This window comes from Tachysurus fulvidraco, chromosome 16 (genome assembly GCF_022655615.1).
Source record: "Tachysurus fulvidraco isolate hzauxx_2018 chromosome 16, HZAU_PFXX_2.0, whole genome shotgun sequence".
NCBI classification, from domain to species: domain Eukaryota; kingdom Metazoa; phylum Chordata; class Actinopteri; order Siluriformes; family Bagridae; genus Tachysurus; species Tachysurus fulvidraco.
This window is the reverse complement of record NC_062533.1, coordinates 4,567,973-4,595,237: the sequence shown is the minus strand read 5'-3', so window position 1 is coordinate 4,595,237 and position 27,265 is coordinate 4,567,973. Positions and strand designations below refer to the sequence as shown.

At 40.5% G+C, this 27,265-nt stretch overlaps 3 protein-coding genes across 8 annotated transcripts in view; 1 reads left to right on the top strand and 2 right to left on the bottom strand.

Moving 5' to 3' along the window:
- cracd (capping protein inhibiting regulator of actin dynamics) overlaps window positions 1-3,371 on the bottom strand; it is a 33,902-nt gene extending 30,531 nt beyond the window's left edge. For both annotated transcript variants that reach the window (XM_027146117.2, XM_027146119.2), the window contains exon 1: window positions 3,087-3,371. The gene's annotated coding sequence lies outside the window, so the exon portion shown is untranslated. The remainder of the gene's footprint in view (window positions 1-3,086) is intronic.
- Window positions 3,372-4,060: 689 nt separating this feature from the next.
- Window positions 4,061-21,291, top strand: cep135 (centrosomal protein 135). Of its 5 annotated transcripts, none has more exons than XM_027146123.2 (26): window positions 4,061-4,369; window positions 5,180-5,315; window positions 5,447-5,637; window positions 5,754-5,921; window positions 9,075-9,219; window positions 9,359-9,443; window positions 9,578-9,706; window positions 10,571-10,786; window positions 11,604-11,669; window positions 12,120-12,270; window positions 12,427-12,644; window positions 12,770-12,925; window positions 13,147-13,290; window positions 13,975-14,052; window positions 14,678-14,829; window positions 14,937-15,052; window positions 15,237-15,391; window positions 15,621-15,676; window positions 16,137-16,305; window positions 16,401-16,511; window positions 16,755-16,940; window positions 17,432-17,641; window positions 17,775-17,977; window positions 18,616-18,720; window positions 18,817-18,972; window positions 20,574-21,291. In XM_027146123.2, exons 2-26 carry the CDS (start codon window positions 5,203-5,205, stop codon window positions 20,593-20,595), a joined length of 3,501 nt encoding a protein of 1,166 aa, XP_027001924.2. In that variant the 5' UTR covers window positions 4,061-4,369; window positions 5,180-5,202; the 3' UTR covers window positions 20,596-21,291. The 5 variants fall into 5 exon arrangements, with proteins under 5 accessions (XP_027001924.2, XP_027001922.2, XP_027001925.2 ...); XM_027146121.2 differs by having other exon boundaries at window positions 12,427-12,650; XM_027146124.2 differs by having other exon boundaries at window positions 12,427-12,650; window positions 18,817-18,976.
- Window positions 21,292-21,295: 4 nt separating this feature from the next.
- Window positions 21,296-26,901, bottom strand: chst14 (carbohydrate (N-acetylgalactosamine 4-0) sulfotransferase 14). The gene is made up of 2 exons (XM_027146134.2): window positions 26,195-26,901; window positions 21,296-23,108 (listed from the first exon to the last, which is right to left on the bottom strand). Exons 1-2 carry the CDS (start codon window positions 26,474-26,476, stop codon window positions 22,281-22,283), a joined length of 1,110 nt encoding a protein of 369 aa, XP_027001935.1. The 5' UTR covers window positions 26,477-26,901; the 3' UTR covers window positions 21,296-22,280.
- Window positions 26,902-27,265: the final 364 nt, after the last annotated feature.

Here is a 27,265-nt window from a genome sequence, read left to right as displayed (position 1 = left end):
CCCAACTGGATGCTAATGTAAAAATAAAAATAACCCCACTGTCACTACGACACTAAACTCTCAATATATAAGAAACCAACGCTACTTTACAGATATTATTAATCCTGCTTTTCACAAATGACACATTTGTTTATTGCTATTTATCTGCTAATTTGTTCCTAAATGAAACTTCCTTAATATCACAGATGACTAGTTATATTATCCTGTGAAAATCCTTAATAAGAGCCTTTAGTAATTTATAGAGCGCCAAGTACTTTAAGGCTTTCACAAGTTCCTCCTGTTTTAGTTCTATCATGTCTGTCCAACTGAAACAGACATACCGTAGGTGTCCTGCAGTCTTCGTCTTCTGATACATTAAATACAGCATTTACAGCAAACCGCCGTTTATTCTGATCAGAACATTGACGTTCGGATATTTTTCCATTTCTGCAAGGTTGTTGTCTGGGTCAAGTAAAATAAGACAAATTAGTCTGAGAAGAAATCAATGTTTTTGCCCTCAGGTCAGACTTTGAAGATGTTTTAGTAATATTAACCTAATTACAAATGACATGGTTTATAGACAATATAATTCAAAATATGGCCATAAGCACTGTTTTTTATTTATTCATTCATTCATTCATTCATCCATTTTCTACCGCTTATCTGAACTCCTCGGGTCACGGGGAGCCTGTGCCTATATCAGGCGACATCGGGCATCCTGAACGGAGTGCCAACCCATCGCAGGGCACACACACACTCTCATTCACTCACACACTACGGACAATTTTCCAGAGATGCCAATCAACCTACCATGCATGTCTTTGGACCGGCGGAGGAAACCGGAGTACCCGGAGGAAACCCCCGAGGCACGGGGAGAACATGCAAACTCCACACACACAAGGCGGAGGCAGGAATCGAACCCCCGACCCTGGAGGTGTGAGGCGAACATGCTAACCTCTAAGCCACCGTGCCCCCCGTTTTTAATTTTCATTTATTTATCCATTTATTTACATTTGGGCAACAAACTTTAATTGACATGAGATTCAGCAGAAAGATTATAAGCCTGTCTTGGTGACTGAGAGAAGCCTAAAATCTAAACATACCTGTCATTTATGTCACTGTCATTTTACCACCGAATGCAACGTTATATGTTTTTTAGCTGTTTGTGGTGTGTAATTGTAATCTGAACCTGTGTAAATGTGTAAAATCATAACATCAATTACACTCACTGAGCACTTTATTAGGAAGACCTGGAGTCATAATTATTCATGCAGTTATCTAATCAGCCAATCGTGTGGCAGCCGATCAGGTCATCGAATTGTGTAGACACGACCCAAAAGCAAGTATTTCTATAACTGCAGATCTCCTGGGATTTTCACACACAACAGTATCTCAAGATGGTGCAGTATAGAAAAAATCATCCAGTGAGCAGTAGTTATGTGAATAGAAATGCCTTGCTGATGTAAAAGATTACTGAAGAATGACCAGACTAACTCACATAACCTCTCTGTATAACTGTGATGAGCAGAAAAGCATGTCAATGTGCACAACACGTCAAACCTTGAGGCCTATCGTCTACAATGCTTCTGTCAGCAAAGAACAGCAAACTGATGCTGCTGTAGGCACAGACTCACCAAAACTGGACTGTTTTTGATCAGAATTTGTTGTTAGCAGTATGAATCAATGCACCCAACTTGCCTTGTGTCAATAGTCCAGGCTGGTGGAAGTGTTGAAATGGTGTGGGAAAGCTAACTTGGTCCTGATCATCTCAATCAATCATCACTTGAATGCCACAGCATATTTGAGTATTGTCACTGATCATGTGCATGACTTCATGACTATAATTTCCAACATCTTAATGTGCCAGGTCACAATGCAGAAGTCACCTTAAACTGGTTTCACGAACAAGGAGTTCACTGATCTTTAGTGGTCTTTACTGGTCACCGGATCTGAATCAAATAGAGCATGTTTTGGATGAGATAAAACAAAAAACCTATGAAAGTGCACCTGAAATGATGCGGAATCTCAAAGAAATGTTTCCAACACCTTGTGGAACCCATGCAATAAAGCATTCAGCCTCAGACTCATTCAGCCTCTTGAGAGCAAGCCAGACCCTATTCAGTATCAGTATAGTCATCCTAATAAAGTGCATTGTGAGTGTATATAGCTTACACTAGACTCTATTACATTACTAAGGCACCTATTTGTCAACATATGAGAACAGTTCAGAACGTACATACATGTCATACCCTGTTAGGGAGCGTATTGTGGGCCTACAGTACAAACATGACATCATCGCACAAATGCATGGGGTTTGTTGCAGAAAACCAAATATTACTAAAACAAAAAAACAAACAAACAAAAAAAATCAGTGCAGATGTACACGATATTCCACAGCTGTGGATATATTCTGAAACCTGATTCCTGTTAGCTATTAGGACGCAGTAAGACAGAACAGTCTTGATGTCTGGACGGTCTGTCCATGCTGTTGTTGGCATGCTTTTGGCACAATAGCATACAAGGTGGCACGGCTGATCTGTACATTTGAAAAGCAAATGCATCTATGTGCAAATAAATCATAGGGTTAAATCACCATGACTTTTCCTGCTCATACAAAATAAAGAAATAGATAAACAAACAAAACACACACACACACACACACACACACACACACACACACACACACACACACACACACACACACACACACGTTGGTGACAGGACAAAATAACCCCGTTAATATGGTGCTTTATGTTGTATGGAAAATGATGGGCGATGTCTTTAGAATATAAGCCATAATGAGACGCTGGAGAAAACACAAGATGTGAGACAGAGACAAACAACACAAGGCGTAAATAGGATATAAGAAGGTGTCACTTGTGTATATTATGGTATATAATGCTTTTTTTTATTTTTTTTTTACATTTAAATAAGATGCACGTCGACACATCCGTGCCCCGGTCCCCCCATCCCAACAGTACCCCCCACCCCCCTACATCTGTACGGAACAGTCTATACAACACTATGAGCTTCGACAAGGTCAACATCACAGACAAAGCTATGCGTCTGTGCTTAAAGCCATCACAATGAAGCGACAAATGTCTTACCTCCCTGTGCGTATGATGGTGTGTATCAGTCCTGTTTCGAGCGCTCCGTCATCTCCCATTCACACCATCCGACCTCTTTGTGTGTGTTGCTGATGCTGCGCGCGCTCGTCGTTCTCCTCCCCTCCTCCTTCTCATCTACCTCCTTCCCCCTTTTCTCCTCCTCTTCCTCGCTTTGGGCTTCGCGTGCTGGATCACGCACGACGACTGCACGTGCCGGAGGGTGTGGCACCGGGAGCCTTGCACGAAAAGTAGTCCATTGTACATCGAAACCTTTATGGTGTCGCTGTGCACACCAGCTACCTCAGTATAGTATGCATACTAGCCTACTAAGTAGTATGCTATAATAGACTGCGCCTCTAATAGTACGCATGCATACTAGCCTACTAAGTAATATGCTATAATAGACTGCACCTCCAGTACTACGCATGCATACTACCCTACTAAGTAGTATGCTATTATAGAATGCACCTCCAGTAGTACGCATGCATACTACCCTACTAAGTAGTATGCTATAATAGTAGTACGCATGCATACTACCCTACTAAGTAGTATGCTATAATAGACTGTACCTCCAGTAGTACGCATGCATACTACCCTACTAAGTAGTATTCTATAATAGACTGCACCTCTAATAGTACGCATGCATACTAGCCTACTAAGTAGTATGTTATTATAGACTGCACCTCTCATAGTACGCATGAATACTACCCTACTAAGTAGAATGCGATAATAGACTGCACCTCTAACAGTACGCATGCATACTACCCTACTAAGTAGTATGCTATAATAGACTGCACCTCTAACAGTACGCATGCATACTACCCTACTAAGTAGTATGCTATAATAGACTGCACCTCTAACAGTACGCATGCATACTAGCCTTCTGAGTAGTATGCTATTATAGACTGCAGCGCTTCACAACTTAGCCGCGTGGTGGTGCTGTTTAACCATGACAACCTCGTTTCTATGGCAATCCTGTTATGCGTTGGGCGCCATTTTCAAACAGCGTTACCACCGCCGGAAGACATACACCCTGAAAAGGAAACAGCTAGCTGCAAAGAAAGAAAGAAATAACAAACAACCAAATTTCCGAAGCCCACTGAGAAAACGTGCGCTTTAAAAAGCAGAAAAACAGAATCCCAAACCCATAATATCCGCTCTGTTTGTGCATTGTAAACGTAGCTAACTAGTCAAGCTAAGTGCTAATATGTTCGTTAAACTGCTACTTCACTAGCTAGCTGACAGCTGGCTAATACAAACACATCGAAAAGGAAAACTACTAGGTAAGTGGTTCTGTATCATTTATGTTCAGGTTAGGAACATGTTTGTGTAGCTATTATCACGACACTTGGGTGAAAAAAGTAAAGTTTTTTTATTAGTAAATAGGCTGCTACACTGGAGGAAGGTGAAAAACTGGAGGCAAAGTTTGGACATTTTCCTCTACTACTTACATAACGGCCAAAGATTTTGGACACTTGATCACCTCACACCTATTTTTATTTCTTTCTCAAACTATTCCACAGATTGTATAGGATGTGTCTGTTTGTTGTAGCATTACAATTTTCCACTGCTCCAGGATGACAGTGTACCTATTCACAAAGCTCTATAAGACATGGCGTGTTAAGCGCTGTCTCTGACTTAACCCCACTTGAACACCTTTGGGATGAACTGGAACACTGACTGAATCCCAGACCTCCTCAGTCTTACAACATCAGTGTCATCACTCTTACAACCACAGTGAAATCTGATGGATTTTTCCAGAGAGCCAACTGTATCTCTTCATTTCTTCTCACACTATCTACTCTACAGGTTTAGTTTTTAATCACAATTGGGTACTTATCATTTATCGCTCATCGCAGTTTATCAGCAAATTGGCAAAATAACCCCAAATTTTGTCCGTTATTGATTCTTAAAAGGAAATATCAGGAAAAAATTGATGCCTGTTATCTATTTGCCTGTCCTTGCCTCGCTTGATAATGCAGAAGTCATTGTGAATTATTTAGGCTGGATATATGCCAAACTGAAATGATTTAGCTTTATTATGTTTTTAAAGACTTACTGTCACTACAAATCAAAACAATCCACATCCACAGAAGATTCGCTCAAGAGCGTGACCATGAGCACCAATGCAGAGCGCAAATTTATAAATCTGCGAAAGCGTCTGGACCAGCTGGGCTACAGGCAGCCGTTAGCCATCGAGTCCTTGCCTTTGGTTGAAAAGCTATTTAGGTGAGTGAGCTCTAATGATCATCTCTAACATTTGATCAATTGATTGTCTTGATTTTTCATATGTTTTGTTTAGCAGTGTATTCAGTTTTTGTACTTTAGCATTCATTTTGTGGAGTGATTTACTTTGCCAGTGATTTAGTCCACACCACTGAAAGTCTTCGAAATGCCAGGCTCTCAGCTGGGAAGACCGAAAAGGAGAGTCGAAATCTCGACGCTCTGCTGGAGCCGTATAAGGCAGAAAATGCCCGGCTTGTCCGAGAGAACAACGAACTGCACTTAGGGCTTCTCAGATTGAAGGAGGAGAAAGGACGAACCACTAGAGGTTAGTTCTTCCCGCACTACATCACATACATCAAATCCAACATCCAAGATTATCCAGGTTCTTTAATATACTTTGTATTTCTGAAATCCTCCTGATTCCTTTCTTTATGTGACTAGAACTAAAGGCTTTTATTAGGAAACTAGACCACGAGACCTCAGATCTAAAGTTCCTCAACAATCAGTATGTGCATAAGGTCCGTGCACTGGAGAAGGATAGCAAAGCCAAAAGCGAACGCATTCAGCAGCTGCAAGAGAAGAACATGCAGGCTGTAGTGCAGACACCAGGTGGGATCACACACATTGTCTACTATATTGTTACAACCAAATTCAGCAAATATTAAAAGCTGTCTTGTTTGTCTTGCTAATGTTTTTTTTTTGCTATAAACAATAAACAGTAGAAATAAAAAAGTGTGGCTTACTGATTCTATAAATATCTAATTATCAAAATGCCACTTAGGACCAATCCCACAGACCCCCTTTAATTATGTAGTGGACCACAAGGGGTCCATCAACAATGTAATCTCTAACAAAATATCCTGTCATCTGTGTAATATATTGGAATCAGAAGTGGCTTATATGAAAGGCAAGGCCTCTACATTATACCAAAATAAAATCTTATCATGCCTTGATTTTTAATTATTTATTTAGGACAGAAAGGTCAGACTTTGCGTAGACAAAAGTCTTGTCAGATAACAGAAATAATGGACAGTACAGAACATAAAGTCATGGTGCAGTGGAAAAAGAATTAATATTGTGTATGACTCCCATGAGCTTGGAGGACTGCATCCATGCGTCTCTGCAATGACTCAAATAACTTATTAATAAAGTCATCTGGAATGGCAAAGGAAGCATTCTTGCAGGACTCCCAGAGTTCATCAAGATTCTTTGGTTTCATCTTCAATGCCTGTTCCTTCATCTTACCCCAGAGATGGTCAATAATGTTCATGTCTGGTGACTGGGCTGGCCAATCCTGGAGCACCTTGACCTCCTTTGCTTTCAGGAACTTTGGTGTGGAGGCTGAAGTATGAGAAGAAGCGGCATCCTTCTGAAGAACTTGCCCTCTCTTGTGGTATGTAATGGGCAGCAAGAATGTCTTGATACCTCAGGCTGTTGATGTTGCCATCCACTCTGCAGATCTCTCACACGCCCCCATACTAAATGTAACCCCAAACCATGATTTTTCCTCCACTGAACTTGACTGTTTTCTGTGTGAATCTTGGGTCCATGTGGGTTCCAATAGGTCTTCTGCAGTATTTGTGAAGATTGGGATGAAGTTCAATAGATGATTAATCAGAAAATTAAACCTGCCACTTTTCCACAGTCCATCCTTCCTGCAAGCTGTGGGCCTTGGCAAACACAACACCATATTTTTTTAGTTGTCTTCTGCTTAATGCTGGTTTCTGGTGACCAGTTATTATGTAGCTCTGCTGAAGTTTACATTAAAGCTGTAGCAGGAGACACGAGACCTGGTCTTCGGGCTCTTAATGATCAGCACTTTGGTCTGTGGCTGAATCTTTGACATGCTGTTAGAGGTCAGGATGCATTTCAAATGAAGGTTGGGTGTGCTGGGGTTCTTCACCTACACACCTGGGAATGTGTTAATTACAGTATTTCTTACAGGTGACGGTCTAATCTGTGATTGGTTGAATTCTTTAAAGATGTGACAAGAGTTTTGTCTAAGCAAAGTCTGACCTTTCTGTCCTAATTAAATAATTAAAAATCAAGGCATGATAAGATTTTATTTTGGTATAATAAGCGTAATCTGGAGGCCTTTGCCTTTTATATAAGCCACTTCCAATGATCCAATTCCAAATGATCAACTAGAAGTCGAGTTATTATTTGTTGTTGTTCCTACAGCTTGGATAGGCGACAAGACTTTTGTCATATATATATATAGATATATAGATATATAGATATAGATATAGATATGTGTGTGTGTGTGTGTGTGGTTTCCTTTACAAATACTGTAAAATGAAGGCTTCCTTAAAACCATCTAAAAAAAAAAAAAGCTTTGTGTGAATATTTATTGTGGATCCTGGCATGCTTGTGTGTCGAAAAGACTTAAATAGACATAAGTTAATTATCCAATTCAATCATTTGCAGAAGTAATTGTAGCCCCATTACATGTTTAGACTTTATCCAAACTTTTTGGACATACAGAGATTGTCTTCATTATAACAATTATGCATAAAAGGGATAAAACATTCTTGTCGTTTAATGGAAATAAACAGAAATGCAGGTTTCTTATGTGGAAAAAGTTAGCACACCCACACGTGTGCTGATACCTGAGGATTTGAGCAAAAGATCTCTCTGAGGCCTTCAGAAAGGTGGTAGTAGGTGCCTGTGGTTCTGGGATTGGGTTTAAGAAGTTGATTAAAGAAGTTGACTGATACTTTTCATTCAGTCATTTTGGGAAATCAGTTACAAGTTGAGAAGTATCGAAACCACTGCCGGGGAGCTTCAGGAAATCTTATACAATAGCAGATCGTACGATGCTAAAAGAAGTCTTCAACACAGGATCTGCAGGTAGCTCTTGCTACCGTTAGATAGGGACTTTACCAGATTGATCTACATGGGAGCTATGCCAGGTGGAAACTTGTCCTATCTGAAAAGAACATAAAGGCCAGAGTAAAACTTGCTAAAGAACACTACTGCAAGGACCAGACCTTGTCAAAGATAGAATTGTTTGCTGACAGTTCCCGAAGTCAGAAAAATTAAAATAGCATGAGTTCGCATAACTCTAAACCATAGTGGTGAAAAGTTCTGGGCTGTTTTGCTGCCTCAGGGCCTGGCCAACTTGCAATTGATTATGATTTCGTATTCATACCAGAGACTGCTCGAGGTGAATGTGAGGCCAACTGTCAAAATATTAAAGCTGATGAAAAAGATGTTCCTACAGGATAATGATCACAAACATAAACTAAATCCCCCAAGGAATGGGTAAAAAGGAAATACGGGGGATTATGGAATGGTTTAGACAAAGGCCAGATCCGAATCCTATTCTAATGCTCCGAGATATTTGAAACAAGCTTCACATGCAAGAAATCCCGCAAACATAGCACAGTCGAAAGAATTCTGCAAATTTTTCCCGCTAGATAGCAGAAACTGCTAGACAGTTATAGAAAATGTATATGTATGTAATAATTCAAGAGAAACATTTCATGTTCAACATTTCTTACTTTCTCATGACTGTACATGGGTCATAAATCGAATGCTGTAAACATTCCCAAAGACTCCAGCATGTGTGATCAGTTATCCTGGGCATGTGGGCAGCATTTCAAATATTTATAACATAAAACTACTCTCACACCAGACTTCGTATGTGCTGCACATGCACCTCAGCTGTACAACATTCAATATGCTTCAACAAGCTAACCAAGTATAGAACGTTATAAAATAAGATGATGTTATGAATGCGTGGATTATTTTGATGAACAGGAGGGAAAAAGAGGCCAATCCCTTTCCGACGCCAGCGGATGCAGATAGACGAGCATCTCCCTGCGTCCCATGGCATGTCTTCTTCAGCCGTGGCACAGCCAGATGACCCGTACATTGCTGATCTTCTTCAGGTGGCAGACAACAGGTTTGAGACAGATTATTACTACAGCCAGATTGACCGTTATATAAAGGGCATCAACAGATGTGTTCTTTTTATGCTTAAATAAAGTTTGCATAAGTGAGGTCTGCTGTTTTTTTTTTTGTTTTTTTGGGGGGTTTTTTAGGATTCAGGAGCTGCAGCAGGAAGTGACAGCACTAAAGTTGGATCTAGAAAGAGCCCAGGGGGGAATCAAGCACCTCAATGCTCAGGTGTGTGTGTGATATTCATAAGAACCGAGACCGAAAAATGATAACCCCTGAAATCACAAACTACAATACCTTTTAAATACAAGTAACTTTCCATTTAAAAATGTTTTGCTTGTTTGGCCATTATTTGTCCATAGGTAGAGGAGCGAGATAAAGAGATCGAGCGCCTGAATCGAGCTCTAGATGGAGGACGACCGTATGATGTCATCTCTCTGGAGTCTCAGAACATCAGTAATGAAAAGCTCATTGCTCACTTAAACTTACAGGTGACTACTTGCATGTTGTACCGAATATTTTTTTTTTTATTGCATGTAGAAAGAAATTGAAGGTCTCCTTAATGCTTATTAACTTGCATGTATTTAATTCAAAGGAACTAATTTGCACTTTTTGCAAGATGAAGTGAAATGCTTCCTCTTTTGTGGGGAAAAAAAGAACAGACTAAAAAAAGAAAGGAAAACACTGTATTTCATCATAATTCTCTATAATTGGGTTGCCAAAATAGTATGCTCAAAATGATGTGTCTTCATTATTTGTCTGAATAATACCCTACTAAAAGTTCATCACCAGAAGTATGATGTAATGTTGTCCTACATCCATTACACTTGTATTAAATTAATGCCTTTAATATTATTGGAATACTATTATGCATGATTTGATTATGATTTGCTGGAAACTACAGCTGCAGCATGCCGTTTAGAAAACATGGCATATTATGAGTTCTAAACTGTGTTCCAAACAAATGATTCTGTTTTATTATTTCTTCTGGTTTTCTCTTTGGGCTGCTCATGGATGAGCACATGTGCGCACACACTCCTCCGAGTGCTCAGGGAGAAATAAAGGAAATGTTCACATAAATATATGTGCACCAACTTGGCTCAGGTGCCATGTTTAATCAATACACCTCCCAGTGCAGACGTTTTGGTATCACTTTCTTCTAAAGTGCCCTAAGGACTTGGTTTAAGTTAATACTACAATATATAATAATACATTTGTTAAAGCAGTATTGCATAAATGTCTAATATTGTACTTATTTCATAAAGCCTTGTCATTAAGAGCTTTATCTCTCCCTCTCTCTCTCTCTCTCTCTCTCTCTCTCTCTCTCTCTCTCTCTCTCTCTCTCTCTTAAAAAGATTGAGTACCTGCAGGAAACAAACAGGACACTGGAACAGAAGGTGGAAGGATTGCAACAGAAGAAAAAGACCTTTTCCAGTGAAGTGGCCGACCTAAGCGTCAAGAACCAGGAGCTGTGCAGTGAGCTCACACAGATAGACCAGCTTGCACAGCAGCTAGAGAGAGACAAAGAGATGGTGTTGGAGACAGCTGACATGGAGCTGCAGGAGGCCAGGGTAAGGAAACCTCTAACGTGCTGCTTTAAGATAAAACTGGAATTCATTTATAGAGGGTCATGGAAAAATCTGTATAACATTAACAAAACAACATTTTTAAACAAAACCTCATTGCAATTATTTGCCCATCTAGAAGTTTGTATCAGAAAACGTTAGACGCATTGTCCCATGTCTTAAGTGGCCCAAATTCACTATTAGGGAAATAAATATGAAGAAGCACGTGTAATGAACCTTTCTGGACAAAATCACAAGTCTAACACAGATACGAGGATGTTCAGAAAGGCACACATTTAAGAAACTGTATCTAGGTTGTGGAACTTCAAACATAACGGTGATTTAAATCATACCTCCTAATCCACACTAACATGGTTTAATGACCAGAGGAATCAAGCTAGTGGCATGGTTACATGCCTTAATCATTGAAAACCTGTAAACTCTGGATTACTATCACTGCTGGTATGCTGGCAAAGAGACGTTGGTCCCCTTTACGGGAGAGGGGTGGATTGAAAAAATAAGTTTGGAATAAACTTTATTAAAGCTTATATTTCTCCCATATTTTTCAGTGCGAGACTGAACTACCAACACGAATGAATCATTTTAACCATTCTAACCAAGAGTGCCAATATTTCTGCATATGTATGTGTAGTGTTTACATCTATGCTTAATCTCAGCAACAGGGCAAAACTTTTATAGAGCACAGCATGCATACAACTATGAAATTTGGGGTTGTTAAACGATACATGAATATATATATATATATATTTTTTTTTAATGAATGCCACAATGCTCCCTTTATGATGCCCTTGCCTGTTTTCAGAAAGAGATTCAGCGGCTGCACAAACAAACAGAAGCACTGGAAGAGGTCATTTCTACATTAAGACAGGTAGGTATTAGAGGCTCCTGAAACTCTGCTTCTCACTTTATCATGGGAAATCATTTGTTAAATTAGCCATCTGTTGCCGTATGAAAGGCTAGCTTCACAGATAGGACATGGTAGCTCAGGGGTTAAAGCTGCTAAGTTAAGGGAGCTGCTTAAACTGTTCAACTGTATCTTAGTGTAAGTGCCAGCTAAATGAGGATTTTTTAAATATTGCAGTATGTAAGTATATGGCCAAAAGCATGCAGACACCTGGCAACATGTCACTTATCTGTGATTATTAAACATCCCATTCCAGATTCAGTCCATTCGTCTGGCTTTCCTCTCACGATTTGCAAACTCTCTAATGTAAACATGTTCTAGATCAAATCTTTCTGTTTTGAATGATTGAATCCTTGTTTTTCTGGGTGGTTATTTAAGGTTTCTGCTTAAAATACTTACATGTCTTCGCTTCAGAACCAAGCAGAAGGCAATCACGAGAAGGACCGTTTGATGGATCAGCTATCGGCACTGAAGGAGGAAAATGTGAAGATGGAAGGACTGATGAATTTCCTGGAAGAGGAAAAGAAGAGACTGCAGGACAAAGTGGAGAAAATGACGCGAGCTGGTGAGAACTAATCTTTAATTCAAGGGATGTGTAAAGACAGCAGAATGAATTGAAGACTTGATATTGTTAATGAGGTTAAATCATATCTGCAAGAATACATCAGTCAGTGGATGCTTCTTGCAGTTCTCACGTTGTAGGTCTGTGAATTTGTTTCAGATAAAGAAATGGTTTTGGAGTTGGAGCGCATGCGTGCCCGGCATGGCACGTGTGGAAAAGAGCGCTCTCCATCTCGATTGGACGCTTTCGTAAAGAGTTTGGAAGAAGAAAGGGACCACTACAGACACGAGGCAGAGAAATACAGAAAGACAAGGAGTGGGGCAGACAGTGCCAGTCCTTCTAAGAGCAGGAGTCCCAGAGGGCGTGGGAGCTGGCCTGTAAGAGTAAGATACACTCTGTACATACACAAACATTGATTAACAATGCTGCAGAAACAGATGCTTGGAAAAAATAGCTACTATTGTATCATGTTTCTTTTATTCTGCTGGCTGTTTTTATGCAGGGAGAGAATGCAGACAGTGAACTGTCACGTGCACTGAGAGAAAGAGATGAGCTGAAAGCCATGCTGCTGGAATTTGAGAAACACATGGAGGACATTCAGATTAAAGTCAAACTGCTCACCACTGAGAAAGACCAACTCAGCACTCAGTATCAGCAGGTAACAAACACAGGAGTTTAGCACATTACATATGTATGTGGTTTATGTAATAGGTCTTTACTGTTTTGTGTGTGTGTGTATGTATGTGTGTGTGTGTATGTGTGTGTGTGTGTGTGTGTATGTGTGTGTGTGTGTGTGTGTATGTGTGTGTGTATGTGTGTGTGTGTGTGTGTGTGTGTGTGTGTGTGTGTGTGTGTGTGTGTGTGTGTGCGCGTGCTTAGGCCCAGGAGGAGCTGCAGAGTGTTCGTAGCAAGTTGACATTTTCTCCAGAGCTGCAGCAGAGGGTGAGAGAGGAGAGAGAGCAGGCAGACACTGAGCTCCATAAAGTCACAACAGAAAGAGACGCACTCCGTGAGAGACTCAAGGTTTGTGTGGGTGGTTTGTTGAGACCATTTATGTGTGAGGTAGACCACTGCAAATTTATGGGAGAGTAGTTTGTCTGTTTCTGCCAAACCATACCAATGTCAAAAGGGAATACTCTATGACTTTTCAATTTAATCTCTATTTACTACATTTGTAATGTCTAATTTATCACCATAACCATCATTTTGAATGCTTTTCTTTGTATTAAGAAAAGAAAAGGTGAGTCATTTGAATAAAACTGTGCAAATGTAGCACAATTGTTGGGGCAGTGATTGCATTGTTCTCACTCAATGTGCTTACAATAATCAATAATTTATAAATATTTAGTTGAAAGAATATCAATCTTCATCACCTTTTAAGAGAGGAGGCTACTTTCTAAATGAAAAAATATGACAATATAATACTAATATTGTTTTGGGAATTAGCCTGAAGGTCTACTAACTTTTATTCTGCCGATCTCCCATGGGAGGTTATTGTATACATATACATACAAATGTGAGTATTCAGTATTCAAATTTTAATTGAATATTCACTACAGATATGGTAGATAGAGACTAGGTTGAAAGTTCTGGAGTAGATATATGTTACTGGTAAGTGTGTCTTTCTTAGATTTCATTTGAAAGGGGAACCTGTCTTATTGTCAAAACAGTCAACGGTGTGTGTGTGTGTGTGTGTTTGACGTTCAGGTGGCTCAGACTTCATCTCTGACAGACAAAGAGCAGGAGGAGATAAGAATAATGGAGCTGGAGAACACAGTTCAGATGGTACAAATCTATTTACTCTATCAGTAATTATGTACTGATGGTAACAGATGTTTGTATACTTGCTGATGTATTTCTGCTGTGTTTAATGCATGTAGATTTGGCCCTAAGTTTGATTTAATGTAATTGTGTACAGCAAAGAATAAGATATGGTTTGGAGATCTCACAAGGTCAGATTCCAAGATTGCCGTTAAGTATTAAATAGTAAGAATTAAATAAACATTAAAGATCTATTTAATGATCTCATGTAGCTTACATGTACAACTGTCTTTGTCATCCATCACTATAGGGTTTTTTTTTTTTAATATATAGAGTTTTTTGGGAATATTGGTGGCATCTTGGATTCCATTTAATATTAAGATATTTAACACAAAACCTTTGCAGCAAGATTAAGACAGCCATAGATCTTTACCAATAATTTTGAAACCATTGCTTTGCAGGAAAAAAAAAATCTGTGCAGCTTAATATAATAACCCGAGATTGCAATTATTATTTCTCATTGTATGGTTTATCCTGACAAAAATGTACTTGCATCCATTAAAGTGGCGTCTTATGATATAACGTCAGTAGGTCCGACATGTAACCGTAAGTTTATCAATTTAACCTGGAGTTGACTTGTGAACTGTAGCTGGAGAGAGAGCGGTCAGATCTGCGCACTCAAGTGTCCGTATTAAAGGAGAGCCGTGTAGCTCTGGAAGATGAGCTGAAGGCCCGCTCAGCAGCCTTGCTCCAGAACGCAGAAGAGATGGCCCAGCAAAGGTCTGAGAACAGCACGCTGAGGTACTGAGTGTCTATCTGTGTCTTTGGCGATGTACAATCTCTTGGATTCCAGGTGCTGCTTAAACCAACCCTCGGCTTTTAGAAAACTAAAATGTCTGTGATCGTAGACTGCTGCAGGAGCAGATGGAGAAGTCTCTCTCCGATGTTCAGCACAGATTGTCTGTAAAGGCTAGCGAACTACAGGCAGCTCACCACCATATGGACAAATTAGAGGAAAGAATCTGTAAGTCTCTCTCAGGAATCATACTAACATGCTCACATATATTCATCCATTATTCTTTTTCCTATGGGTCTTGACCTACACAATTTGACCGATGCAACACTCACTTCTACTATTTATATTTATTAGTTTTCACAGGTTTTCTAATAAGCACATCTTAAGCCGGTTGGTGTTCATGTGTTTTTAGCTGACCTGACTAGGAATGGGTCTTCTCAAAAAGATGAGGTGGCAGTGCTGCAGGCTGCCATTGCATCTCTGGATCGAGAGAAGGACATACTGCAGGAGGCTGTGGACCACAAGGCAGAGAGCATGGTCCTACTCCAGGACCAACTAAACAAGAAGGTATCTTAGTAACTCATCTAATCACATAATAAATATTATCACCGTACCACTGAGGCAACATATTAAAATCTCCATGCCGTTCCTTGTGCTTCCCTTTTATACTTTTAGGCCATGTTAAAAAGCCAGAATATTGAAAATTTATTCATATAGTTATAAAGTTAACCACTTGTGAGATGTAAGTTATTATTTGTGGTGATAACTAAATTCATGAGATTCCAATATTCTGCAGGAGAAGATGCTGACAGAAGTTCGTCTCACCATAACAGAAATGGAGAACTCTTTAGAGTGAGTCAGTGTGCGTGTGTGTGTGTGTGTGTGTGTGTGCGTGTGCATGTATGTGTGCGTGTGCATGTATGTGTGCGTGTGCATGTATGTGTGCGTGTGCATGTATGTGTGCGTGTGCATGTATGTGTGTGCGTGCGTGCGTGCGTGCGTGTGTGTGCATGTATGTGCGTGCGTGCGTGCGTGCGTGCGTGCGTGTGTGTGTGTGTGTGTGTGTGTGTGTGTGTGTGTGTGTGTGGCTGAATTCTCAATTCTGATTGGTCTGATTTGGCTGTAACATGAGTGAATGTGCAGTTATATGAAAATTATATAAATAATATAAATTATATATTATTTTTGTATAAAGCACATGTTTATGTGAACACACAAGTCTGGTGTGCGTCGGTCTTTACGTAGTAGAAAAGATATTTTCTATTTGTTATATTTGTCAGTGCATTTTTTGTGTGTGGTGTGTATTTTATAGGCAACTAAAAGGGGTGCTGAGCAGCCGCGAGCGGGAGATAGCTAGTCTGCGCAGACAGCTAGATCAGTCGCAGGAGGAGCTCTCATCCGTCAGCCGTGACAGAGAGATTGCACTTCGAGAAAACCGCCGACTACAGGACGACCTGGTCACCATGACCAGAGAAAACCAGGTATACACGCAAGACGCTGTAGGACATGATGGAAAATAAAATCCAGCTCTATGAAAATTAAGGTATATACAATGTGCCTGTGCTCTTGTGTAAAGGCAGTGCACAGAGAAATGGAAGAGGCACTGAGAGAGAGGGATGACCTAAAGATGAGAGTCCACTCCTATATTTCTGAAGTGGCCAAGATCGAAAAATTGATAGCATCAAAGGTAAGCCACATTTATGTCCTGTTATTTCGCTTCAGTGTGATGTATGGGTTTTGTGTTTTTCTCAAATTTGTGTATCGGGTGAAAAAAGATTTGTGTACTGTGTATTTCGTATTGTCAGCCCTCCAGTGAGCAAGGCTTCTTTCAGTTGAAGCAATTTGTGCAAATTAGGACAAAAGCATATCACTAATCAGCAGCTTTATTGTGAAAGCACACCAGCTGAATTATATGTGGGTTATTCAACAGGAACAGGAGAACAGGGAGATGTTGGAGCGTTTCCGCTCGGCGCACACGGACGCAGAGGAGCGCGAGCTAAAACTGCAGCAGGCTGAGGGTCTCAACAACTCCATCAAACTGGAGCTTCTTTCCTCAGACACAGAGCGCAGACACCTCAGAGAGAAAGTGTCCCTACAGGAACGAGAGATACAGGAGGTAGTGTGAAAATTTGCCTATTTCAATATTTATGACTTTATATTTATTTACATTCCAAATGGAGATTCTGGATACAATCAAAATAAAGAAATATGCCTCTATAGCGTTTTGAGGTGTGAATGAAATAAAAAATAAGTCTATTATCTCCTAAACAAAGAAGGGAAGGGTTAAATATGGTGCTATCAGCTAAGAGTCTACCTTTAAGATGTTTGGGAAATCTTTTGGGAAGACTTCTGATTTATTTTCAACCGTAATATGTACCAACATCTGAGGATACTAAGGGGATAAGAAGACTCTGTGTGCCATATTAAACAGTGCTATGTGTAGTCTGTTCAATTGTGGCTCTACTTTGCAAAATGTATATAGATTTTTTTTTTTGCATGACAAATTTAAATTGAGAAAATGTGTTTATTTTACTAAACTACCCTGAAGAAGCTGAAGAAAACTTTAGGCCTATATATAATCCTTGGGCTCCTTGCTTGATTGTGTAGCACATGAACGCACTACAGGCGTATGAGGCTCAGGTATCCTCTCTGATGCGGGCAACGTCTCGGCTGGAGGACGAGCTCCAGGCTGCACGGGTCGAGAAAGCATCAGTGCTAGCTGATCTCGCTTCTGTACGTGAGCTCTGTGTTAAACTAGACTCCAGCAAAGAGCTGACCACACGACAACTCGCTGCCAAGAGCATGGAGCTGGAGAGGGTAAGTATTAGACAATGAATACACATTCTCAGCATTCACATATACGCACTGTTAAAAGCAGACCATCTCAGATCATCATACAAGGGGGAGCTCTCTGAAGAAGTTATTAAAAGTCTATGGTGTGTAAACTCAGATGACTGGTGAGATGGAGGATGTGCGTTCAGAGATGGAGCTCATGAAGAAGCAGCTGGCAAGCGAGAAGGTGACCGTGCGTAACCTGGAGACGCTGCTGTCCACCAACCGACAGAAAGAGTTTCAGAACCATCTCAGTGCAAGTGAGAGGGAATCGGAGCTGAAAGTGCTCAAAGACCGCCTGGCTCTCGCAGACAGCAAAGCGTAAGTGTCAGAAAGTCTCAGTCCACCTCTTGTAAAAGCTCATCAAAATGACAAATCTTCCTGAAACTGCAGGGTGTCCAGTTTTTATGGTTGTAGAATGATTATTTGAGTTTCTACAGCCTTCCTTGTATCTTGGAGCAGTCTGGCCATTCTCCCCTGACCTCTAATCAAAGAGCCGTCTCCACCCACGTAACCAGCGTCCACTGGAGCAGTTTTTTGTTTTGTTTTGTTTTTCTACACTGTTCTGTGTAAACGCTAAAGACTGTTGCTCATTAACAACTCCCAGAGATCAGCAATTTGTGAATACTCCATCTTATGGATCTTTCACCAACAACCATGCCCCGGCCAAAAAGATCACATTTTTCCACAATCCTGATGTTTGACGTGAATGCTAACCGAAGCTCTTGAAGTTCATCCTCATGATTTTATTTTAAATACTGTGCTACGGCCACATCATTGGCTAAATAGATAATTGTATGAATGTTGATGTTTTCCTTCCTCAGCACAGTTGATGGCGGTGATGTGATAGTCAACAACGCCGTCTATTCTCTGGATGTTATAAACTGGTACATGCAGTAAAAAATGTGTTGTGTGCAAAAGGATCTCATTGAACATTATTGTGTGTTTGGTTGCTACAGAGCAAGTCATGCTAGAGAGGTTTCTCAGCTGCGCGGAAAATTGTCTCAGCTCCAGACAGAAATGGACGTGCTGAAGAGGCAACTGACAACAGAGCGATTTGAGCGGTCAGACATTCAGACCCACCTTACGCACAATTCATAGCATTTATCTACATCATACTGTAATTCAGACAACTGACTCTTCAACCCATCTCTCGCCAGGGAAAGGGCAGTCCAGGAGATGCGGAGACAAGGTGTGTCTTTCACATCACTGCGTAGCTCCTCCCCCCTCAGTACCTCACACAGTCCACGCCCATCATCCCCTGAACCTTCTGCCTTACGCACGCCGGAACGCTTAATTGAAAAATCTCCAGAAAAGTGAGTGAGTGCTGCATTTACATGGGTTAATTTTACACAAACGATTCGTGTAAGCAAATGAAAGTGATTATTAAAATATAAATAAAAATAAATAAATACATGTCATGGCTATAGAGCAAATAAACAAATTATGACCGATGCATACTTACTGGTGTTCACATTGCTAAACCCTAGACTGTATCCTGTAACGTGCACAAGCCACAACATGGATAATAACAGCAGAATTTTGTTTAAACAATGTTTGGCCATAACATATAGGTCAGGAAGAATAGACATATTCTTCTCCAGAATAGAGAAATAACTGCCGTAACAGGAAGAGCATGTTCAGAGGATATGAAAGAGACCAGAGGCAGTTTATAAAGACGCAGCAAAACAAAGCGAGCAAGCCATTTATATTACATTGACAAAGGGGGTGGGTTTTCCATTTCCCCCCCTATAAGTGGCCTTATAATCATTTTTTCTTATCATTATAAAGAGTTTAATAAAAGAATATATTTTTGAGAATGCTGTGCAGATGTTAGTATCAGTGTGGGTTGGTTTCTGTAATATTTAGCCTGTTTAATAAACACAGGCCCTTTAGAAAATGAAAACAATGTGTGTGTCTCAATCAGCTCCATATCTCCCTAGTTGGTGAATCAGTATCTGGTGTAGTATCTGGTGCACACGTGCCACACCACATCACACACACACACATCGCACACACACCACATCACACACACACCACATCGCACACACAGCACATCGCACACACACGTACCACAGACATATGCGCGCACACACCACAAAACACACACACCACATCACACACACACGTACCACAGACACGTGCGCACACACCACTCCACACATCGCACACACACGTACCACAGACATATGCGCACACACACCACAACACACACACACCACATCACACATACACGTACCACAGACACATGCGCACACACACACCACAAAACACACACACCACACACACATGTACCCCAGACACATGCGCGCACACACCACAAAACACACACACCGCACCACACACCGCACACACGTACCACAGACACATGTGCACACACACCACAAAACACACACACCGCACACACATGTACCCCAGACACATGCGCACACACACCACAAAACGCACACACACCACACCACACACCGCACACACATGTACCACAGACACATGTGCACACACACCACAAAACACACACACCGCACACACATGTACCCCAGACACATGCGCACACACACCACAAAACGCACACACACCACACCGCACACACATGTACCACAGACACATGTGCACACACACCACAAAACACACACACACCACACCGCACAGACACATACGCACACACACACACCACATGCACACACCACACACATACTGCACACACACCCACCCACAACAGAGCCTTTTTGTGGTGATTACAAACCTATAAGAAATGGAGAAAGAAATTTACTTATCACACAGTCGATAAACAGGAATATAATCAGAAGACCAGATGCGACACTGGTTTTGTTTTAAACAGAAAAATAAGTGATAGCACTTACATTTTAGATCTTACTGAAGTATCGTATATCTTGACCTTATTTGTGCTTCATTTCAGAAGTGTGAGTTTTAAGGACTAGAGAGAAGAGAAAAAAGCTGAGGATCTTCGGAAAGCGGGGTGTTATCAGAAGGTGTTACTCCCTGGGAATGCGCTCTCACGTCATCCCTATTGTTTTGAATTTGGTAGGAGAAACCTTTTGATGACTGGTTAAAGTACTTTGTTTTGCTGTGGCTTGAATGCTGATTGGTGTCTTTTTGCATTAATTCTGTATTTATCGAGAACAAGAAGACTTAAATTGTTCCTAGATGGCAAATGCACTGACATGCTTTAACAGGGACAAACCCAATCATGCCACAAAGCCAAACAGAAAGACACAGATTGTCTATATTTTTTTTATTATTTTTTTTTATAAATATCTTGAAGGAAATGAGCTCAGTGTTTTTTTATATGTTACTATTTTTCTGTGAACTTTTAAACACATGCTTTAGTAATAGGATGGATAGATGAATTTGTAATTCATTTATTTCCTGGGACTTATTTTATTTTTATTATTCTGTAAATTCTAGTATTTTGATATGAAATGTCAGATCTATGTTGTACAGAGCTTTTAATGGACTTGCATTGAAGGAGACCAAACAAAAGTCCTCAGGGTTGCCAGTGTTAATGAGAAAGCTCCAAACTTATGACTGGTGTTGTGTTTCATAAATCATCTATGTGTTTACTTGAATCGTTAACTTATTAACTCGAATAAAAATGTAAATAGTTTCTTACAGCACTTCTTTCTCAGCAGTCAGACGTTTATTTATTATCAACACGAGAAGATGCAAGATTTCAGGAGGAAAATGACCACTGCTAAACAAAAACTTTGATTTCTTTAACTTCACATTGGATTGTTGGATCCTTTAAGAAACAATAAAATCTTCTCCAAAAAATGCTAAAATTATGAACTAATGAATGGACGCAAACAGATAATTCACACAATACGTTTTCCCAGCAAACATCGTCGGTCTGTAGTTATTGTAAACATCGGTCATGTTCACTTAATTATGGCTTTGTTAAGCAGTCGTGTCAGGCAGCGCTCATTACAAGGGTTGGCTTTCAGTCTGCTTTTAGAGTTCTCCTGAATTTTAAAAGCAAGCTTAAGTCATACAGTCGACTTCCCCAGATTTCCTCTGGCTCACATCTCTTAAGAATGCAATTTCACAACCAAATGGGAAATGGTTTTTTTTTTCGGATGAGAAAGGGACCGCATTCTTACGGGATTTAACTCAAGACCGTCTCAAAGAGGGGATTCTTTTTCATCTGGATATGGCTTAATACATCGTGTCCACTATATAATACGTGTATTTACATTGAGATTTTTTTCCAAACAAAAGGTTTATAATATTATGCATGGGGAAAGGCACACAGGCAAAATAATGAAATGATAATGAAAACTCTTGTGCTTGTTGATGCATTGTAAAGTCAGTTTGTGCCCAGCACAACTTGAAATAATTTGCCCCAACTATGTGGCAACACTGTTAGTCATGATGTCTATAAAAAATAGATTTCAGTTATTAAAAACTTTGCCTCTGTTCCAGTGCTAAATAGTGGTTAATCTTTAAATAGCTTTCCAACACATTATTCAGAGGTCAGAATGAAATATATTCCCAATTCTGTACAAAATCTTTTCATAAAGAAATAGAACAAAACGTCAAAATACTGTAATTTCACAGACGGTATAAAAGGAAACGGCTGTGATACGCGTTCGTATAAAAGTCTCTGTTAGTGTCGACAGTACTCGGTGGTGACATTGGGCAGAGGATAACCAAAAAGAGAAAAGTCGAGAATGTACTTTGGCAAAAGTTCTCGAAGCAGCTTCTGAGGAATCGTACATAGATAATAATGTAACGTTTCCTTTGTAACAGGTTTATACCACGCCTGACGTTCAGGAAACTGCACATGCTGAGGAGCGCCGACGCGTTCCAACACGTATGCTGCGTCACTCTCGAGCCTCTCGTACGATCCTATAAAGTTATACTGAACAGCGCATGGCTGACACAGGTTATATATGGGCATCCAGTGCTCATTCATACGCTCCGGTTCCTCATCCAGCAGGTAGCGCACAAACTCCGCAAACGTCACGTCGTCCCCGGCTATTTTTGTATTCTTTGCGTAACCTTTCCGGTAACGCCGGACGATCTCTGCACCGTATTTGTGCTGGTAAGCCTTGATCTCCCCAAACTTGTTCCGGTAAGCAGAGAGCAGGCGTGCCATCGGCTCACGCACAAACATGAACTTGAAGTAGTGGCTCAAACGGTGGCGTATCTCGTCAGGCGAGAAGTCGGAGAGGAAGAGCAGGTCGGCATGGTGGTCCATCTTTACCTGGACGTGCACGTCAGCCAGCGCGCCATTCAGCACCTTCAGCACTCGCTTCCAGTTGGAGCAGGCCACCTTGGGCACGTAGCAGTAGAGGAAGCCATACTTCTCGTTCACCAGGATGTGCTGCAGCAGGGTTTTCCTCTGCAGTGAACTGAGAGACCACACGCTGTGAGCTGTGTTCTGGTGGCCACACATCGCACGGATAGTGCGGTTACGGATATCCTGCAAAATCTGAGGAAAAGGAGGTGGTTATTAAGGGATAAGAAAACATCCAACAACAATCAGCCATCAGCTGGATACATTATCTATTGTAATATTCAACACACGTCAATTCAAAGATCTCGAACTACTAGATACGTACAAGTGGCTACAATGTATTCGACTTTTCCATTAAGTTATATTTCAGCTTTATGTTACTGAGCCATAAAATGTTGATCTTTAATTTACTTAGCAATTTTAACTCTACTTTTTTTTTTAAACAGGATTGAGGATCGTTGCTTGTCAGACACTTATTTTACCACATGCACCCTGGACTTGAAGCATAAAAAGCAACCTCCGAGCCAGACCTACACCAGGTTTAACTTAAGCTCCACTCATCCACATGCAGTACACAACTATCCAGTAAAGCATTGCTTTTAATGGTTAATTAAAGGTGTAAATAAATGCAGTTTCCAGTTCCATCTAAACACCACAGCAATGAAGAAGCAACGTCTCAGAAAATGGTTCAGGAAGGACAGAGAAGGCTACAAGCTGTACTGCTCACCGTTTCCACAGCAGCAAGATAAAGAGATAAACCAGCAGATTTTAAAACCGAGACAGTATTTACACTAAGCATTCCACTGGCATGGTCATGCATGGGCTCTTTTTTCCAAGACAAAATGTTGACTTCAGTCTCTCGGTTCCTCTAAAGCTTTCTTTGTATTCTTGTGTACGCTGCGTCAGAGGGGAAATGGAATTTATTTACATGTAGGATGTTCTTAGAATTCAAGCTGTGTATGTAGCAGCAGCCTAAAGACTCCTTCGGTAGTCTGAAGTTACAGAAACAGAGAAACAAATCCAAAAAAACAAAACAAAAAAAAAACTGTCGTGACCAAAACGTCTAACACTTTTTCTGCTCCTTTATTAAGCCGCTGTTTTCACAATAGTCGAGCCAGACATTTTGCCCGACAATGTCTTCTTTGTCTACGTCTAACCGTGATTCATTTCTGAACAGTGTCCTCAACTCCTTTCATGCCAAAATGTCCTCCATTTGGTTAAAATAATGTGTGCAGTGTTTAGCTAGAGCCAGTCAACACAGCTAACACAAACAATAGCTTATTCCCACATTTGCAGTTTACACAAAGTTACATTACAGGTGTACAACACAAGGATTGGGGTCATGCAAGAAGATTTCTGATTCAGAATACAAGCTTTCACAGAAAGAAGGACATGCAAATCTGTTCTGTTGTTATTTACTACAAGCCTAATTTGACAGGATTCATCACTCTTAAACGCACATGTGTCCTGTTGAATCGCTGATGATCCACCTTCCATAACCAATGCTTGATCTGCTCTTCGGTGGGACTAGCAAGAAGGAACTAGCATTTTGTCCTATATATTTCCCTGTTAGATAATTATAGTTCAGCCTACGTATAAAGTGTGACCTGGAATATTTAAGCTGTAATTCACAACCTTATAAACCCATCTTCAGTCTAAAAACGACACTAGCTTCTCATCAGCAGTTTGTCATCGCCATCTTGACCAACTGTCTTTTGTTTTACTGACTTTTTTTATTTTCATTATCAGGTTAAAAACTATACAACTAAAACAACTAAAAAACAACTGCACTGACACATTTTGTTCTCATTCTGAAAAAATGTCATATGCGGTTTCTCTTCATTCGTTCTTTCTTTTTCAGTAACCGCTGTATCCCGGTCAGGGTCGCTTCACTACAAGCCATAATTAATCACATTTTCCGCACTTGGCCGATGATGACTTTTAATACTGACTCTGTCTGCTTGCCTGAGGTTGAGGTCAAATCTTTAACCTGGTTTCAGAAACCTGGATTCAGCTAATTCACCTCACAGAGCCCTCTTTCTGGAGTAATCCTCAAACTCAGTGAGACTGGAGTGTGTGGTGTATTTACTGACCTCCAGATGATCGTGTAATAGCATATAGACGACAAACTCAGTGCTACGTGATTTTGTAAAGTGCAACGTGCCGGTAAATATGTTACATAAGCATTCGAGTTACAATATTTCTGCTGTATATGTTGTGTATATGAAATGGGACAGCTTGATGATCTTCACATCTTCATTTTGAACCCATTTGTATAAAAAAAAAAAAGGTTATTAACATCTATAACTAACACTCAACCCTTTTAGATGAGAGCTGTAAGGGTTGTGTGCAGGCGATAGAGAGATCCGAAGGAGCCCTAAGTGGACATGAGGCAGCTGTAGGTCAATGGGAGCTGAACAAAACGTCCCAGGAGGTCAAAAGGTGAGCAAATAGTTCAAAAGCTTGCATTTATATATATATATATATATATATATATATATATATATATATATATATATATATATATATATATATATAATGCAAGCTTTTGAACAATAACATGATGGATATATATATATATATATATATTTAATACGTGAGTAAAGACGTGGACTCTTCTGCTTTTACGCACTTAATGTCGGAATAAACCTGCTCTTCTTTCGTCTGTACTGGATCTCCATCATGTTATTGATGTCATGATGAGGAATCAATACATGAGGATGAGGATTTTTTTTTTTAGTCTAATTATAATGGTTTACAAAGAGAGACAAATTTAATTTCTTGTAGAAAATTTACCTGAGCTGAGAATCTCAGATAAAAAAAAAATCAGTTTTTCTTTTTAAGATAAATCCTGGTCCTGGTTCGAGAGGTTTATAAAGCATAAGCAATGAGGCTGATCCCAGGTGATGATTACTTTATTATGAAGTTGTTTTAATCCAAACCTTTATTTAGTGACATTTAGTAGCTAGTGATTAAGCAAAAAAAAAGAAAAAAAAAGTTGAGGTATTCCAGATGTAACCACACAGTTCTGTGGAGTTATGACTAACGTACAGATGTGACCTTCCTGAAATAATGTATAATGAAGTTAAAGTGGTCGAAGGCGCTTCCAGGCTCGAGTTCTGTCTCTGTCAAAGGACAAAGTGTTTGTGAGGCTAAAACTAAAATGAATATCAGTGAAAGAGCAGAAATAAGCAGACAAAAAACGCTACGATCTCGTGTAGCCCACAGCTGGGGGCTGCACCGTTTCCGGTGGCGCTTGAGAGAGTTAATGCAACACATACCTGAGATTCCACGTCCACATCTGGATCCCGCGGCGCGAGCCGGTACTCGGGTTTTTTGCCGTTGGCCAGAGGCGCTGGCGTGTGCATGCCGTTAAGCATTCCCTTCTCGATGAGCAGCAGCAGGCCTCCGGACGCCACGATCACGGCGAACGTGAGCACGGTGGGCAGCAGGGCCGAGCGGCGGCGGCGGTGCGTGGAGCGCGAGCTCACTGCGGGACTGAAGCGCGGTACAGAAATGCCGCTCGCGCCGCGCGCCTCGCGCTCCGGGTTCCGTGCCGGCATAGCGGAGAGATAATCTCTCTCTGTCTCCCGCTCTGTCTCTTACTCACTCTGTCCCGAGCTCAGTGCCGTTCTCATACAAAAAAAAATAAGAGCGAACGTGGCAAAGTTAACGCGAGTCCATTCCGCTATCGGACCTCACCGAGTTCTTACTTCAGTTCTCGATGGGGGGAAAAAGTATTTTGGAAAAGTGGGATTGTGGGAAATGTAGTTAGTGCATGTAGTCTGTGGTGTGGGTGGAGATTAGCTGGTTTAGGGGTGATTTAGGACTGTCGATTTTCCTCTACAGTAAAGCTACAATAGTCGGGTTTTTTAACGTCGAAATAACTCAAAGCCATGACCAGTATTTGTAGCTCAGTGTTTAAGGCGGTGGATTGCCGACCAGAAGGTCATGGGTTCGAATCCCAGCTCCACCAAGCAGCCACTGCTGGGCCCCTTATTAAAGCTCTATTAACCCTTAAATTCCCAGATGTATACATTGAAATAAAAACTGTAAGTCACTCTGGTGTCTGTCTGCTTAATGCCATAAATGTAAATCTAGAAGTCGGCGCAGATCCCAGGAGAGATTTGTCAAAATAGGCTACATTTACTTAATATTTAATTAACTTAATCATAATTAATCATTCATCAAACCTTCTACATAACTGTTAGAGACCTAATCTTACTTAATGCACTGTTAATTCTCATGACCGTGGTTATTCTCTCAATCTTAACAGAAAAATGAAGCCAATATTTAAATCATTTCCCAATAAAATATACATACAGATTTACACACACGCGCGCACACACACA

Bases quoted from the DNA above. Each gene is read 5' to 3' on its own strand.
- cep135 (XM_027146121.2), top strand. From the start codon at position 5,203: ATGAGCACCAATGCAGAGCGCAAATTTATAAATCTGCGAAAGCGTCTG. The intron at 12,651-12,769 runs GTAAGATACACT...GTTTTTATGCAG, and splicing joins GTGGGAGCTGGCCTGTAAGA to GGAGAGAATGCAGACAGTGA. The intron at 17,642-17,774 runs GTAAGTATTAGA...GTGTAAACTCAG, and splicing joins AGAGCATGGAGCTGGAGAGG to ATGACTGGTGAGATGGAGGA.
- chst14 (XM_027146134.2), bottom strand. From the start codon at position 26,476: ATGCCGGCACGGAACCCGGAGCGCGAGGCGCGCGGCGCGAGCGGCATT. The intron at 23,109-26,194 runs GTATGTGTTGCA...CCTTTTCCTCAG, and splicing joins ATGTGGACGTGGAATCTCAG to ATTTTGCAGGATATCCGTAA.